This window comes from Moschus berezovskii, chromosome 9 (assembly GCF_049115385.1).
Source record: "Moschus berezovskii isolate FMDL1 chromosome 9, NW_MosBer_1.0, whole genome shotgun sequence".
Classification (NCBI taxonomy): Eukaryota; Metazoa; Chordata; class Mammalia; order Artiodactyla; family Moschidae; genus Moschus; species Moschus berezovskii.
The window spans coordinates 83,325,260-83,343,180 of record NC_142468.1 but is presented as its reverse complement, the minus strand read 5'-3'; the positions used below and the strand labels follow the sequence as shown (position 1 = coordinate 83,343,180).

At 40.2% G+C, this 17,921-nt stretch overlaps 1 protein-coding gene across 1 annotated transcript in view; it reads right to left on the bottom strand.

Annotated features, from left to right (window-relative positions):
• Window positions 1–12,868, bottom strand: part of AGGF1 (angiogenic factor with G-patch and FHA domains 1) — a 55,325-nt gene extending 42,457 nt beyond the window's left edge. The window contains exons 1-5 of the mRNA XM_055435802.2: window positions 12,302–12,868; window positions 7,952–8,054; window positions 6,470–6,672; window positions 5,512–5,676; window positions 2,749–2,937 (exon numbers count right to left, since the gene is read on the bottom strand). Of these exons, the coding sequence (XP_055291777.2) occupies window positions 2,749–2,937; window positions 5,512–5,676; window positions 6,470–6,672; window positions 7,952–8,054; window positions 12,302–12,511 (870 nt within the window). The 5' untranslated portion in view covers window positions 12,512–12,868. The remainder of the gene's footprint in view (window positions 1–2,748; window positions 2,938–5,511; window positions 5,677–6,469; window positions 6,673–7,951; window positions 8,055–12,301) is intronic.
• Between the last annotated feature and the right edge of the window lie 5,053 nt (window positions 12,869–17,921).

The window sequence follows — 17,921 nt, the reverse complement described above, 5'->3', positions numbered from 1 at the left end:
GACATAAATAGTAGCAATGTTTTCATATGTCAGTGTTTCAAAGCTATAGAAATATAAACAAAGGGGATCTAATCAAACTTATATGCTTTTGCACAGCAAGTGAAGTGAGTGAAGTGAAAGTCACTCAGTCATGTCCGACTCTTTGTGACCCCATAGACTAGGCAGTCTATGGAATTCTCCAGGCCAGAATACTGGAGTGGGTAGCCTTTCCCTTCTCCAGGGGATCTTCCCAACCCAGGGATCGAACCCAGGTCTCCCACATTGCAGGCGGATTCTTTACCAGCTGAGCCACCAGGGAACTAAACTATAAATGAACAAAAAGACAACCTACAGACTGGGAGAAAATCTTCACAAATGATGTAACTAATGACAATTTCCAAAATACATAAACAGCTCATACAACTCAGTAAGAAAAGAAAAACAAATAACACAATCAAAAAATTAGGCAGAAGACCTAAGCAGACATCTCTACAAAGAAAACATACAGATAGCCAAAAGGCCCATGAAAAGATGCTTCTTTGCTAATTATTAGAGAAATACAAATCAAAACTATAATGAAGTAACATCCCACACTGTTCAGAATGGCCATGAGTCTACAAATAATAAATGCTGGAGATGGTGTGGAGAAAAGAGAACCCTCCTATACTGTTGATGGGAATATAAGTTGTGTAGCCACTATGGAAAATAGTATGGAAGTTCCTTAAAATGCTAAGAATAAAAGTTACACTGGGCTTCCAAAGTGGCTCAATGGTCAAGAATCCACTTGCTAATGCAGGAGACATGGGTTCGATCCCTGGGTTGGGAAGATCCCTGGAGAAGGAAATGGCAACCCACTCCAGTATTCCTGCCTAGGGAATCCCATGGACAGAGGAGCCTGGTGGGCTACAGTCCATGGGGTCGCACAGAGTGGGATCCGACTGAGCATGCACACTGAGAGTTACATCATGGTCCATCAATCCTACTCCTGGGCAGACATCCAGAGAAAACTAATTCAAAAGGACACAAGCATACCAATATTCATAGCAGCACTGTTTATAACAGCCAAGACACAGAGCAATCTAAAAGTTCACAGACAGATCAACTGATAAAGAGGTGGTATATATACACAACGGACTCTGCTCAGCCATCAAAAAGGATCACACCATTTGCAGCAACGTGGATACAACTAGAGATTATCATCCCAAATGAAGTAGGTCAGAAAAAGACAAATATTATATAAGTCACTTATACATGGAATCTAAAACAAGACAAATACACTCACTCACAAAACAGAAACAGACATGGGGTCACAAAGAGTCAGACACGACTGAGCACACATGCAAGCAAGCAACCTGTTTTCCCAAAAGATACCAATTTAAACTAACAAATATACATATATCCTATATTTGCTAGCAGTGGATTTTTTTACGTTTCCTAACATAAATAACTGTTCAACATAACAGCTGCTTATAAACTGTTTTTCTTCTGTTGTGAGTTGTGCACTGACATCAGCTTATCAACAGATGCTCTGAATGGTTGTCTTCCAAATTATACAACACAAGAGTACTTTATCTGCCCTATATCTACCTGCTTCAAACTGTAAAAAATTTTTTCAATGGTCAATATAAAAGAAGGCTTCTTTCAGGCTGAAAAAAAGAGAAAAAATTTTTCTACTTCTAGTAACTGAGAATTTGTAAAAAGTCCATGTTTGCCCCATGTAAAAGTTTCTTGATTGATAAGATTCTGGTATCTTATTATTATAATAACATTATAATGATAAATATTCTAATTAAATGCTATATTTAAAACACAGACTTACTGGGTAGGGTGGACAGGGAGACCAGGACTGGCATATACACACTGTGTGTGTGTGCTCAGTTGTGTCTGACTCTGTGACCTCGTGGACTGTAGGCCACCAGGCTTCTCTGTCCATGGGATTCTCCAGGCTAGAATATTGGAGTGGGTTGCCTTTTCCTATGCCAGGGGATCTTCTCGAACCAGGGACTGAATTTGCGTCTCCTGTGTCTCTAGCATGGCAGGCAGATTCCTTCCCACTGCACCACCAGGAAGTCATATATACACACTGCTGACTGAGCAACTTCACTTTCACTTTTCACTTTCACACACTGGAGAAGGAAATGGCAACCCACTCCAGTGTTCTTGCCTGGAGAATCCCAGGGACGAGGGAGCCTGGTGGGCTGCCGTCTATGAGGTCACACAGAGTCGGACACGACTGAAGTGACTTAGCAGCAGCAGCAGCAGCATGCATAAAATAGATAACTAATGGGAACCGACTATATAGCACAGGGAACTCTACTCAGTGCTCTGTGGTGACCTAAATGGGAAGGAAATCCAAGGCAGAGGAGACATACACATTTGTGGCTGAATGACTCTGCTGTACAGTGGAAACTAACTCAACACTATAAAGCAAATATACTCTAATTAAATTTTTTAAAAACAAGCAGAGTTACTAAATGATTTTCAGTTTCATCAAAAATTTTGGCTTTGGGACTGGGTCTAGTGGTTAGGAATTCAGCTTCCAAAGCAGGGGACACAGGTTCTATCCCTGCTGGAGGAACTAAGATCCCATATGCTGCCAGCCAGCTGAGCCCGCGCACTACAATCAGAGAAGCCCACACAGCACAATGAAGAGCCTGCACACCACAAAAAGACCCAGAGCAGCCAAACAAATAAAGTAGGATGTAAAAAAAAAAATCTGGCTTAACTATGCCACCATTGTGTAAGTTTTAAAAATTATGATGACATTACCTTTTCTTCATTTGTTGTAGAAGAATCTGGATCCTTTCTTTTCTTCTTCAATTTTTTATCTTTACTTTGTTTTGTGCCGGAAGTCTGATAAGGCTGCAAATCCACTCGAGAATGAAACTGGTATCGACCACTTTCCACATCACAGTAGTAATAAATTCCAGTGGAGGGATCATAATACAGCTGGTTTTCCTTTCAAAGTGAAGGGAACAGTAAGTTCTATTCATGATGAAATAAAATAGAAAACTAAACTTTCTAGTAAATGTGTTTCTTTAAAGAATTACAGTTTTTTCTGGAAAAAAAAATAAAGATAACATAATAAAAAATGCTTGTAATTTTCCAAAATACTTTACCATTCAATATCTCCTCTAGTTTTTCAAGTGTGAAAAATAAATATATTTACACATTAAGTTAAATCACATGTAATTGCCAACATTTGACCATGTTTATGCTTACAGAAATAGCAACTTCAGATGGTTCAACAAGAAACCTTTAGAAGTCATGAAAACTAAGGTATGCATCAGAAAAAGCTGACCACATAAAAGCAATTTCAGATGCATTATCTATATAATTACATGGTAATGATTTGGTAGTATAAACCCTAAACCCTCCTCTCAACGTCATAAAACAAAGATTTGCCTCTTACCGTTCATGATTCAAAACTCTGAAGAAAATTTGAAAATAAAATTAAGCTCATGAATACTGTAACATAGCATTCTATACAAAGAAATCAAACAATTGTCTTCATTAATCAATTCTACATTAAGCAACTACATAAGACTTACTGTAAAGCAGCCATGCAGTATAGAATTTTGGTCAATTATGGATAAAAACTAGAAAGATAAAATTATAGAATCATATGCATTTACTAGATATGGGCCAAGATTTAATTGAATAGTCTATATCTTATTTACATAATAAATCCATGCAGATCAGACATAGAAACATCTTGCAATACACTGAGATTAAGCAACTAAAGCTTCCTGAAAAAGAGTTATTTTTCTAAGTGTTGACACTATTGTAATTCATTTTTTGTATTACAAAAAATATTTATAATTCTCACTATCCTTCTTTTAGCTAAAAAACTGAATGGAAGCTTTAAATCTTTATTTCCAGTGATAACAGGATTTCTACAACTGAAATCTTTTTAATCTGCTACCTTTCAGCCCGAAATACAGACATTTCAAATATATAAGAAAATTATTTAATTAAAATAAAATGAAAACTAGCAACATAAAAATGGCAAAACAATGAAGCCCCTACTCCAAAGACACACAACCTGCAGAATATAATTAAGCATTTATGGACGAGATCTCAGGAGGAAAATTTCAGAAAGGAAGGTAGAAGACAGACAAAGGCTAACGTCATATACTTGGAAATTGCACATTTTCCCAAAAACCAATTAACTACTCACTATTTTCTTTGGTAATAGGAGCTTAAACATTTATTTTCTGGGTATTACTTAACATTTTCAACTGGCATACTCCTATGAAAGAAAACCCTCTCTTTAGAAAGTATTTACACAGTACTATACCAAGTACAAACTGACAAGCTAATGAAATCGATTATCTAACTAAAATATTTACTATTATCATTACGTTCCGTAGAGTAGTTAATAGCAGTTCCTATAACTGGAATTGTGAATATCTGCTCCACTTTGTCGGAGAAGGCAATGGCAAGCCACTCCAGTACTATTGCCTAGAAAATCCCATGGATGGAGGAGCCTGGTAGGCTGCAGTCCGTGGGGTCGCTAAGGGTCGGACACGACTGAGCGACTTCACTTTCACTTTTCACTTTCACACATTGGAGAAGGAAATGGCAACCCACTCCAGTGTTCTTGCCTGGAGAATCCCAGGGACGGGGGAGCCTGGTGGGCTTCCATCTATGGGGTCACACAGAGTCGGACACGACTGAAGTGACTTAGCAGCAGCAGCAGCAGCTCCACTTTGTGGCACTCACTACATTCTGTCATTCCTGAACCAGATCATATTTGTAGACCACAGAGGCTGAAGAATGTGGGTGTACTGAGTTCCACCATTACTGTCATCAAAACCTGAAAAAATCCAACTAAGCACTAGATCTTCAACAGTCAAAATACTGCATTATAAACCAAGAATTTTATTTTCTGGTTTTGGTATTTAGTGGTTCATTGTATTTCTGATTCCACACTAATTCCCTAGTTCTCACTGTTAACAGATTGTTTTTTTTAAGTAGAATGCTCAAGACACAGAAAATAAAACACTAACTAATAAACATGCCATAAAGAACTTTTTAAAAAAGACTCCTTTGTGTACTAAAATGAATTCACAAAGATACAGGTATTTATTTATTAAAAAAAAATTTTTTTAGGATACAGGTATTTGAAACAACAACAACAAAAAATCTCACCCCCAAGCCTAGAACTAACAATGTTACTTCTGTATAAATTCTATGAAAAAATGTTAAGTTCTTACACATTTTACAAAATGCAGTTCTCATCTCTTTTTATTAATATGCTAACATTTTTGTATGTCACTTTACATGTAAAGGTTACTAGATCTCTCTGAAATAGTAATCTACAGTAACACAATTAACTCATCTAATTAAATAAACATAAAAGTATAGTATCATAAGCTATTTTATAAATCTTTATTCGTATCAAGTAGCTCTGAATCAAACAATTTTTACATGCAGCTCCCTGCTTTTAATTCAACCTAAGGTTTAATATTAAGCATTCAAGCAGCTAAGAACACAACCATCCAGTATGAAAAGGTCTGAGATACTTACAGAATCATAATAGAATCCAGTACTGTGATCAAAATACAATCCAGTGTTCTCATCGTAACTAAAACCAGTCTGTGATACAGCAGCTTCTGCTGCAGCTCTCAAACTTTCAGCTAGTGATGAACCTTCTAAGGATGTATTCTCTGTTGCTAATGCAGACGCTGGCTCCTAGATATGGTACAATCATGTCAAATAGGACAAAAACATCCTTAATTTGAAACAATAAATAGACCTATAAACTATTTGGAATATAAGACCTTAGTTTCTGCAATGGAAAGGGATGGCTATCAATTACAATTTGATTGCCTTTAAAAAATATATGTCAGTTCATTCAAATCTGACCCATTTTTAAAGACATGAGTGAGTGACCATCATTCAAAAATAAATATCTAATACCATAGGGAAGCGATCCACAAAATACAGACTGAACTATTCTTTACAACAAATGATCAGGATTCTTCAATAGTTACAGGCACAAAGGGAAACAATTTTAGAAAATAGATGGGTGAGGAAAGCTATGAATTATATATCACACGTTAAGCAGTTACCCTGTATAAACCTTATGGGATCCTGATTCAAACAAACTGTAGAAACTAATTTATAAAACATTCTGGGAAATTTGACAATGGCATGATATTAGACATAAAGGAAACATTAAAAGAAGTTGGTGTGAACATGATATTGTGGTTATTCAAGATTTTCTAGTTGAGTCAAAACATACTGACAAATTTTTAGTTTATGTGTATACTTTTTTTTGGAACACAATAGAGTAGGAAAACAATTATACATATGAATAAGTTCTAACTTTTGTTTCTCAAAAAGTGTATAATTTACTACATAATTACAGCATGTTTATAACCCTTGCATATGCTATGATAAAAGAAAGAACTCTATTTTTCTCCATAACGACAACAAAGAACAAGTTCCTGTAATAACAGTTTCAGGTAAAGCACTCTATTACCTGTGAATCTGAGGCAAAATGGTCCTCTTGTCCAAAATTAACATTCTCTGTTATATCAGTACCAGCATAAGTATCATTTTCTATGTGTGACTGGTCTTTAGAATTAAAAGTAGAAGCTTCGATATCCTTATCTTCCTGAACTGAGAGTTCAGATGCTTTATTTGGAAGATTAACTTCATTATAGTATGTCTGATAGTAATAATCTATTGCAAAAACAAAAAGTGATACCATATTAGAACAGTGTATATAAAAAGAACTTAATTCCAAAACACTGCCAGCAAACACAAAAGAGCACACACTGCATGCAACTCATATTTTTACAATTATATACATTTTAACAGATTAAAATGAACAGTGCAAGTAAATGTGCAGAAGTATATATCTTTGATTCTAATGTCAGCTTCAGTACCCTAGCTGTCAAGCTAAAAAGATAAAAAGGTAAGCAGATTTGGATTTTCCATAGCAAGAGTAAAAAATGAAAACAGATAGGTTGTGTTCTGTCAAAAAAAAAAATTAGCAACTCTTAAAAATATCTAACCACATACCTTAGTATTGTTGAATATCAAATGACAATGGAATAAAGACAACATGTCAAGGGCTCATTTTTCCATCAAATTTCAGTCATGGTGCTGACTTTTTAAAAAAACGTAATATCATAATTTAGCTAAGTTGTGCACAGAATAAACAAGGCAAAATTGACTGGGAAAGACCATTTCTTGTGATTTCTATTTATTAAAACCCAGGTGCTCAGTTATTTTGCCTCTCAACATCATGCCACTGATGAGGCCATGGTTGTAGGCCCATCCTCCTCCCAGAAGGACCTAAGAGACTGACACTGAACTGATACTAAGTGGAATACATCAACAAGAAAATATATGCCCCTGGTCACAAGTAAGGCGAGGAGAGAGGAGATGGTTTCAGTTCAGTTCAGTTCAGTCACTCAGTCGTGTCCGACACTTTGCGACCCCATGAAGCACAGCACGCCAGGCCTCCCTGTCCATCACCAACTCCCAGAGTTCACTCAAACTCATGTCCACAGAGTCGGTGATGCCATCCAGCCATCTCATTCTCTGTCGTCCCCGTCTCCTCCCGCCCCCAATCCCTCCCAGCATCAGAGTCTTTTCCAGTGAGTCAACTCGTTGCATGAGGTGACCAAAGTATTGCAGTTTCAGCTTTAGCATCAGTCCTTCCAATGAACACTCAGGATTGATCTCCTTTACAGCAAAGCAAAAACTACTCAGTGAAACTGACACTGAAAACATCAGCAATACTGTGTATTTATAAGAGTAACAATAAGTTCTACTTTCCCATCACAAGAGCAAATAGATTATCTGAAAATACCAAGTCACATAGAGAAAATGCAACTTTGTAACAGCTCTATTTATCTAGAGAGAGAGATATATATATTAATTTAAAGTAAATGCCACATTAGCATGATTTGAAGGTAAAAGTATTCGGATAGCTTCACTATAAGGTGAATACCTGAGATTGACCAAGGAGGGTGGTTCTCTGTTTGTACTTCTACATCAGACTTTTTATTATCTTCATTTCTCCCACAATGGAGTATTTTACTGAGCTCTTCTACCTGAAAGAAAAAAAGGCTTTAGGAAAAATAAACCATACAGCAATCTACTAATATGTACATTATTCTAAAATAACAATAATTATTTTTCCTGGTAAAAGTTTGGAGAAGTACCAGTATCAGCTAGTTTCCTTTCAGAAAAACTGAAAATTATAATTGGCTTTCACCTTTTACATCTGCAAAGGGAGATGTTTTTATTCCTAAACTCTCTTGCAAAACCTCAGACTATTCCTTCCAAAAATCATACTGCCTACAATAGTAAGACCCTGTGAACAGATTTATTTATTTCTAACAAAATAAGAATGCCTTTATACTAATATTTTAACTGGTCAGCAGCTCTCCCTGAGAATTAAATCACCTAGTATCATTCAGTGTTCTCCACCTGGAATTAACTATTCACTTAAATAGTCACTCATGTATGTTAACACACTTTTTTCTTGAAATAGTAATCCTATACCTAAATAACTAGAGCAGGAGACAGAGGTGACTGCCTCAGAGGGGCATCTGGGCTCCCTGTGCCTCACTGAAGGTCAAGGCCAGAGCAACAGAGCGAAGAACACCCGTCAACAGACAGGAGCACCCTTACTGGCTCCTCAGTCAGACAGGGTCTCGGCGCGAGACGCAGTTCAGCTAGTCACTCCACTCGCTCAGTCGGGTCCGACTCTCCGCGACCCCATGAACCGCAGCACGCCAGGCCTCCCTGTCCATCAGCAACTCCCGGAGTCCACCCAAACCCATGTCCATTGAGTCAGTGATGCCATCCAGCCATCTCATCCTGTTGTCCCCTTCTCCTCCTACCCCCAATCTTTCCCAGCATCGTTTTTTCAAATGAGTCAGCTCTCTGCAACAGGTGGCCAAAGTACTGGAGTTTCGGCTTCAACATCAGTTCTTCCAATGAACACCCAGGACTGATCTCCTTTAGGATGGACTGGCTGGATCTCCCTGCAGTCCAAGGGACTCTCAAGAGTCTTCTCCAACACCACAGGTCAAAGCATCAATTCTTTGGCGCTCAGCTTTCTTATAGTTCAACTCTCACATCCATACATGACCACGGGAAAAACCATAACCTTAACTAGACGGACCTTGGTTGGCATAGTAATGTCTCTGCTTTTTAATATGCTGTCTAGGTTGGTCATTACTTTTCTTCCAAGGAGTAAGCGTCTTTTAATTTCATGGCTGCAGTCACCATCTGCAATGATTTTGGAGCCCAGAAAAATAAAGTCTGACACTGTTTCAATTGTTTCCCCATTTATTTGCCATGAAGTGATGGGACCAGATGCCATGATCTTAGTTTTCTGAATGTTGAGCTTTAAGCCAACTTTTTCACTCTCCTCTTTCACTTTCATCAAGAGGCTTTTTAGTTCCTCTTCACTTTCTGCCATAAGAGTGGTATCATCTGCATATCTGAGGTTACTGATATTTCTTCCTGCAATCTTGATTCCAGCTTGTGCTTCATCCAGCCCAGCGTTTCTCATGATGTACTCTGCATAGAAGTTAAATAAGCAGGGTGACAATATACAGCCTTGACGTACTCCTTTCCTGATATGGAAAAGTCTGTTGTTCCATGTCCAGTTCTAACTGTTGCTTCCTGACCTGCATATAGGTTTCTCAAGAAGCAGGTCAGGTGGTCAGGTATACCCATCTCTTTCAGATTTTTCCACAGTTTATTGTGATCCACACAGTCAATGGCTTTGGCAGAGTCAATAAAGCAGAAATAGATGTTTTTCTGGAATTCTCTTGCTTTTTCGATGATGCAGTGTGAGACTATATTCCTTATAAGCATGAAACTAAAATACAAGCTTCCACATATTTCTTTCATGTTACACAGAGGTTAAAAAGAGAAAGGTGGTAAGACTGATTATATACTGATTATCCATGCATTTCATAAATGATCAGATCTGCTGCTACCACCAAAGCTGGAACTAGAGTGAAGCAAGGCACCAAAGGCACAAAATTTAAGGAGGCACTCACACTTAGGCTCATGAAAGTTTAGGATAGTTCCTGAGAATCAGTACCCCCTTGAATTTTTCGCCTTAGGCTACTGATTGCCTTGCCCGAGACCTGGATCTGGCTACTGCTACTATTACTGTGAACAAGATTATTTAGCGCGTGCTACATTCAAGGCACTGCACTTGGTGCTTTGGATGACATCTCATTCATTCTTACAACCACTTTACAAACCAGCTGTCCTAATCCCCATTTTAAACATGAAAAATTTAAAGAGATAAAGTAATTTTCACAAAGTTTCTTTGACTCCAAAGCCTGTACATTTATGTATTTTTCTGCTAGTTCAACTTCAATTCTCAAGCCAATTTTTTACTGCTCCAGATAAACCACTATCTAGTAATTAGCAATGACAGTTAACAAACTCCACCCAACACCAGGGAAGGCTGACTAGAAAGATAGTAAAGAAGAGTCATTACTATCACTAGGAAAGTTACAGCTTTCTGTGCATTTCCATTTTTCATGTTAACTATCAAGTTAACACTAATAACCAAAATGCTGGCTCTTCAAAGACTAGCAGAAACGTTTTTAGAATCTCTGTAGCAAGCAGAACTTTCACAATTTAGAATTATAAATGGATTTTTTTTAAGGTTACCAAATTTTGCTCCCCTTTCCCCACAACATTTTAACTGTATTTGCAGCCTCCTGTAGGTGTCCAAGAAATAGCCATTGAGTAACCAAACACACATTTTCTATCTCATAATATTAACAACTCCATACAATGGTCACAGAAAGTCACTGCAACTCAGCACTTATTTGCATAGCTTATTTAACAAAATATAACAAAGCCTGATACTTTAATTTTCACCCTACATATGTGGTTTTACGAAGTGTACCAATATATGTCAAAGGACAACAGTTTAACTGAAATTAATAATTACGTGTGAATATAACTTGTTGGGAAAGAATGCAATAGCCAAAAAAAATTAAGCTGGAAAAATTGCTGTTTAAAAATTCAAGGGGGTACTGATTCTCAGGGACTATCCTAAACTTTCATGAGGCTAAGTGTGAGTGCCTCCTTAAATTTTGTGCCTTAGGTGCCTTGTTTGCTTCACTCTAGTTCCAGCTTCAGTGGCAGCAGTAGATGTTTGTTGGTTTAAGTATTTGGCCTTACTGTACTTTATTGCAAAGAGTTAGCTGTTTAGTGTCTCTAACAGCAGAGTTCTATCTTCCCGACTTCCACCAGACAACTCAAGATAAATGCCCAGAACAACCTCACATTAATACCTTCTTGCTGTTTAGTCGCTCTGTCGTGTCTGACTCTTCGCGACCCTATGGACTGTAGCCCACTAGGCTCCTCTGTCCATGGGATTTCCCAGGCAAGAATACTGGAGGGGGTTGCCATTACCTGCTCCATACGATTTTCTGGACCCCCTTACTCACGTCTCCTGAATTGGTAGGTGGATTCTTTTACCACTGAGCCATCAGGGAAACCCCCTCACATATCCATAGAGAGAGATCAAAATGGTGAAAAAATTTATTGACGCTTAATTTGACTTAGCCTTCATCAGTTGGTGCCATCATTCTCATTTTATGGGCAACCAAGGCTCAATTCAAGGCTCAACCAAGGTCGCAAAGAGTCGGATACGACTGAGCGACTGAACTGGAAAGCTATTTCAATTCACCCTTCCAGACAATGATAAATGGGGCTCTGAGTGCAATCGGTGCTTTACAAACTCAAAAAGTGATCTGGAATATTATAAATGTGCCTACTGCCAAGGGGATTTTACAAGTGGGAATGAAAACTCAAGGTCCTTAAGTTCACTTCACGCCCGGCCGCAACTGCAGCTCACGCATTTCATCTAAACCGAATACCCCAACCCTTAGGTTTGTTCCAAAGGTTCTTGTAATTAAAATAGCACAAAACTTCTAACTCTTCCAGGTACTCTCGAAAGCAGTCCACTCCAGTACTCTTGCCTAGAAAATCCCATGGATAGAGGAGCCTGGTAGGCTGCAGTCCGTGGGGTCGCTAAGGGTCGGACACGACTGAGCAGCTTCACTTTCACTTTTCACTTTCACACATTGGAGAAGGAAATGGCAACCCACTCCAGTGTTCTTGCCTGGAGAATCCCAGGGTCGGGGGAGCCTGGTGGGCTGCCGTCTATGGGGTCACACAGAGTCGGACACGACTGAAGTGACTTAGCAGCAGCAGCCGCCCTGCCAGGGAGCCCTCCCGAGGCGATCCTAGCCCTCGAAGGCCTCGCCGCGGGCTGGGTGGGGCGTGGGGCTGGAACCGGACGGCGCACCTGGGTGCGGAGCTCCTGGTTGTTGCTCTCGGCGCTCTGGTACAGCCGCTCCGTGTGATGCAGCAGCTTCTCGATCTCCCGCACTTGTCGCTTGCAGCTCCGCAGCTCGCGTTCCAACGTCTCCACCTTGCGCCTCAGCTGGGCCAGCTCAGGCTCGGGGGAGGGTGGCGGCGACGGAGACAACGAAGGCGGCGGCGCCTCGGAGGCCATGGGGTCTGGCGCGAGGCGGCCCGTGGGCGCGGAGGGGGCTGCGCTCAGACCGAGGTGGACGCCGGCGGACCCGGGAGCCAAGGGAGCGCGTAGGCAGCGAAAGACGGCCTCAGCTCCGCCCGGCCGCGGCGGCCCCGGGCCATGACGCCCTGAAGCTTGTTCCCTGTAGCCGAGAGGGAGTGCGGACAAACAAACAAGGGAACGGATAATGGGCACGGCCCAGGCAGGCCGGCTTTCAAAGAGTAAAACTTTATTGGTAACTTCCCGTCCAACCGACCCCGTAAGCCGCAGAAACGTTAGAGAAATGGGCGGGCTAGAGAAGGGACCGAAGCGATCCGGCCGTTCCTCGGCGGAACCGGAAACGATGGTGCCGGCGGTGGGCGGGGCCGAGACGGAAAAGGAAGCGACGGGAGCCGAGAAGGGCCTTACGGAGCACAAGCGCAGGCTACCGAGTGGGCGGGGCGGTACCGAGGGCGTGGAAAGCCAATGCGAAAAAGCTGCTACAGACGGTAACCCAGGAGAGGTGAACTAGGTCGAGCATTCTTGCAGGCTTTTACCATCGTACACTTCCAAAACGTTTTCAAACTTTTTGCACAGAGTTCACTTCCTAGATGCTTATTTTACAGAGAAGAAGAGCGAATCTCCAAGAAATGATTTGCCAAGAATTAATAGCTCAAGCGGTAAAGAATCTGCCTGCAATGCAGGAGACACAAGAGACGCGGGTTCCATCCCTGGGTTAGGAAGACCCCCTGGAAAAGGAAAGGGCAACCCACTCCGGGATTCTTGCCTGGAAGATTCGATAGACAGAGGAGCCTGGCGGACTGCAGTCCACGGGGTCTCTAAAGAGTCAGACACGACTTAGCGACTAAACCAAACCATAGAATTAATACTAAACCAGGACTGAAACACAGTGTTCTGATGCTCTGCTTACTTAGTGCTTCTGCAGATTCTGTGAGGTTAGGAACCTCCAGTACAAGAAAACAAATTCCTTTAGGTGTGGCTTGCAGAGAGAAGCATTCCTGGTGGGAAAATAAGCAGCAAGATTCTATGTAACTAGGAGAGAAAGGTTTTCTGTTTCAGTGGATCTATTTGATGTTTTGTCTACATTAAACTGGCTTTGCTCAACAGCCCTTAAACTGATGAGGGCTTCTTGAAACACACGTCCTTCCTTAGCCAGGGTTATTTAGAATTAGAGCCTGACCTCAGAATGCTGGGCCTGAGCATTTGGAGGTCAGCGACTACATCCTGTCCGTCTTCTCCCAGGGCTCAGTCCAGTGCCGGTCACAGAGCAGGTGTCCTTAAATATTTGCTGAACATAAGAATCCTGTTAGCTGTCCTAGTTCAATGGCCGCTGTGACTGCTTTTTGTCCTGTGCACTGCCCGCTAGTTAAGTCACAGGGGATGAGCTCTCCAACGGGAACCTGCCTCTCTAGGTCTGCACACATTTTTCCTTTAAGAGTCCCTTCAACAAGGAACCACAGTGCTCCCCTAGCCATCAAAAGATATTTAGTGAGAAGACACAGTATGTCCTCTCCGATGTAAAATAGAGGTGTGCTGCCCGTGCCCCGCCCCCCATCTGACCTACCTTAAAGCATTATGAGTCTAATCAAGAATTTGTCCAAATCTTTATATTAAAAGCTATTTTTCTGTCTTTGGGGTGGGGGCGGTGGGATAAGGAATCCCATAAATACCACTTGTTGAGTAAAGTAAAGGGTACTTCCTAGCTCATTTTATAGATGAGATTTTAAGTTTTAACCATTTGTTATAGAATGAATAAATAAACTTATTAGCTGCTACTTCAAGTAATTTTTTTTTATTTGCCTCAACGGTAATCCATTTAATCCTAAATTCTGACCTATCCTGCAACTAATCTATAACTTACCTCTGACCATTAGTCTGGAAGAAAAAGTGACAGTTTTTTTTGAGGGAAAAAAAAGCTTTGTGTATCAGGTGGAAATTGCATGAAGGTTCTAAATAACATAGTCTGCTCTGCCATGCCATATGTCCTTAAGTATAAATCTATCCTTATCCTTCAGTTCAGTTCAGTCACTAGTCGTGTCCGACTCTGCCACCCCATGGGCTGCAGCACACCAGGCTTCCCTGTCCTTCACTATCTCCCAGAGTTTGCTCACACTCATATCTGTTGAATTGGTGATGCCATCCAACCATCTCATCCTCTGTCTTCCCCTTCTCCTCCTGCCTTCAATCTTTCCCAGCATCAGGGTCTTTTCCAGTGAGTGAGTTCTTCACATCAGGTGGCCAAAGTATTGGAGCTTCAGCTTCATCATCAGTCCTTCCAATGAATGTTCAGGACTGATTTCCTGTAGGACAGACTGTTTGGATCTCCTTGCAGTCCAAGGGACTCTCAAGAATCTTCTCCAACACCACAGTTCAAGAGCATCAGTTCTTCAATTGGTTGAATTAAGCTTCAATCAATTCCTTATCATTTATTTTTAAAATTTTTATTAGAGTTGATGTACAATGTTGTGTTAGCTTCTGTACAGCAAAGTGAGTCAGTTATATATATACATATATCCACTCTCCTTTAGACTCTTTTCCAATATAAGTTATTACAGGTTATTATTTGTCTTTTTCTGTCTGATTTACTTCACTCAGTATGACAATCTCTAGCTTCACCCATGTTGCTGCAAATGGCATTATTTTGTTCACTGTATATAGGTACCACATCTTCTTTCTCTACGACTCTGTCAGTGGGCATTTCTGTTGTTTCCAAGTCTTGGCTATTGCAAACAGTGCTGCAGTGAATATTGGGGTGTGTATATCTTTTCAAATTATGGTTTTCTTTGATTAAAGAGAACCCAAAGAATGGGAGAACATATCTGCAAACAAAGTGACCAACAAGGGATTAATCTCCAAAATACATAAGTAATTGAAGCAACTCAATATTTAAAAAAGCAATTAAAAAATGAGCAGAAGATCTAAATAGACGTATCTCCAAAGAAGACAAATAGAAGGCCAAATAGCACATGAAAAGATGCTCAGCATCACTAATGATTAGAGAAATGCAAATCAAAACTATAATGAAGTATCACCTCATACCATCAGAATGGCCATTATCAAAAAATCTACAAACAATAAGTGTTGGAGACTGTGGAGAAAAGTGCATCCTTCTACACTGTTGGTGGGAATGTAAATTGGTACAACCATTATGAAGAACAGTACGAAGTTTCCTTAAAAAACTAAAACTAGAACTACCATGCTGCTGCTAAGACACTTCAGTCGTGTCCGACTCTGTGCGACCCCATAGACGGTAGCCCACCAGGCTCCCCTGTTCCTGGGATTCTCCAGGCAAGAACACTGGAGTGGGTTGCCATTTCTTTCTCCAATGTGTGAAAGTGAAAAGTGAAAGTGAAGTCGCTTAGTCATGTCCAACTCATAGCGATCCCATAGACTGCAGCCTACCAGGCTCCTCTATCCATGGGATTTTCTAGGCAAGATACTGGAGTGGCTTGCCAAAACTACCATATAACCCAGCAATCCCACTCCTGAGCATATATATGGAGAAAATTCCCCACTTTTTTATAGCTTGTGTTATACCACTTCACCTCTGCAGAAGACCTGCACTGGCACCTGTTTTTGCTAACTAAAATCCAGAGGGATTTTCCACTTTGGTGAAAAAAGGCAAAATCTGAAAATAGTGTTCAGCCTTTGTTTTGCAGCACCCAGAGCGGTGAGAATGGCACCATCCAGCTCCTTCCCAAAGAACTATGTTCAGCATCTCAACACCAGCCTCCATGGCTTTGAGCTGTGTCTGTGAACATTTGTGCTTTAATCTCCATTTATTTTGTGCACACCCATTAGCAAGATGTATCTAAAGGTATCAGAAAAGTCAAAGAGAGCTCACAAGAATGTTGCACTTAGCATACAACTGGATGTGTTGATAATTAAGAATTTTGATCATGGTGAACAAAATAGACACTGTGGGTGCATTGAACTTGACTGCATCTACCCTTTGTACCAAGTGCACACAGGAGAGGTTCTTCAAAGCTGCCAAAGTTACTATTGATTCTGCTAGTAGCAAAGTGGTCTCCTTTGGTTGGCATCCAGTAATTGATAAAATGGAAAGTCTATTGCTTGAGTAGACTCATAGATGTACAAGGTTCAGTGTTAAGTTATCCTGTGCTTACAGAGAAATCAGTTCGCCTTTTCAATGAACTGAAACAGAATGACAGTGTTTCAAGTGTGGCAGCAGTGGAATTTAAAGGAGGTCATGCCCATCACAAGCACGGAACCAAAACTGTAATCAGAAATCTTCCAGCAAACAAAAGCCCAGGAACAGATGCTTCACAGCTGAATTCTACCAAAAATTTAGAGAAGAGCTAACACCTATCCTACTCAAACTCTTCCAGAAAATTGCTGAGGAAGGGAAACTTCCCAACTCATTCTATGAGGCCAGCATCACCCTAATACCAAAATCAGACAAAGATGTCACAAAAAAAGAAAACTACAGGCCAACATCACTGATGAATATAGATGCAAAAATCCTTAACAAAATTATAGCAAACAGAATCCAACAACATATTAAAAAGATCATACATCATGACCAAGTGGGCTTTATCCCCGGGATGCAAGGATTCTTCAATATTTGCAAATCAATCAACGTGGAGGAATCAAGCTGCCTGACTTCAGACTATACTACAAAGCTACAGTCATCAAGACAGTATGGTTCTGGCACAAAGACAGATATATAGATCAATGGAACAAAATTGAAAGCCCAGAGATAAATCCATGCACCTATGGACACCTTATCTTTGACAAAGGAGGCAAGAATATACAATGGAGAAAAGACAATCTCTTTAACAAGTGGTGCTGGGAAAACCAGTCAACCACTTGTAAAAGAATGAAACTAGAACATTTTCTAACACCATACACAAAAATACACCCAAAATGGATTAAAGATCTAAATGTAAGACCAGAAACTATAAAACTCCTAGAGGAAAACATAGGCAAAACACTCTCTGATGTGAATCATAGCAGGATCCTCTATGACCCACCTCCCAGAGTAATGGAAATAAAAGCAAAAATAAACAAATGGGACCTAGTTAAACTTAAAAGCTTTTGCACAACGAAGGAAACTATAAGCAAGGTGAAAAGACAGCCTTCAGAATGGGAGAAAATAATAGCAAATGAAGCAACTGACAAAGAATTAATCTCAAAAATAAACAAGCAGTTCCTGCAGCTCAATTCCAGAAAAATAAGTGACCCTATTAAAAAATGGGCCAAAGAACCAAACAGACATTTCTCCAAAAAAGACATACAGATGGCTAACAAACACATGAAAAGATGCTCCACATCACTCATTATCAGAAAAATGCAAATCAAAACCACAATGAGGTACCATCTCACACCAGTCAGAATGGCTGCTATCAAAAAGTCTACAAACAATAAA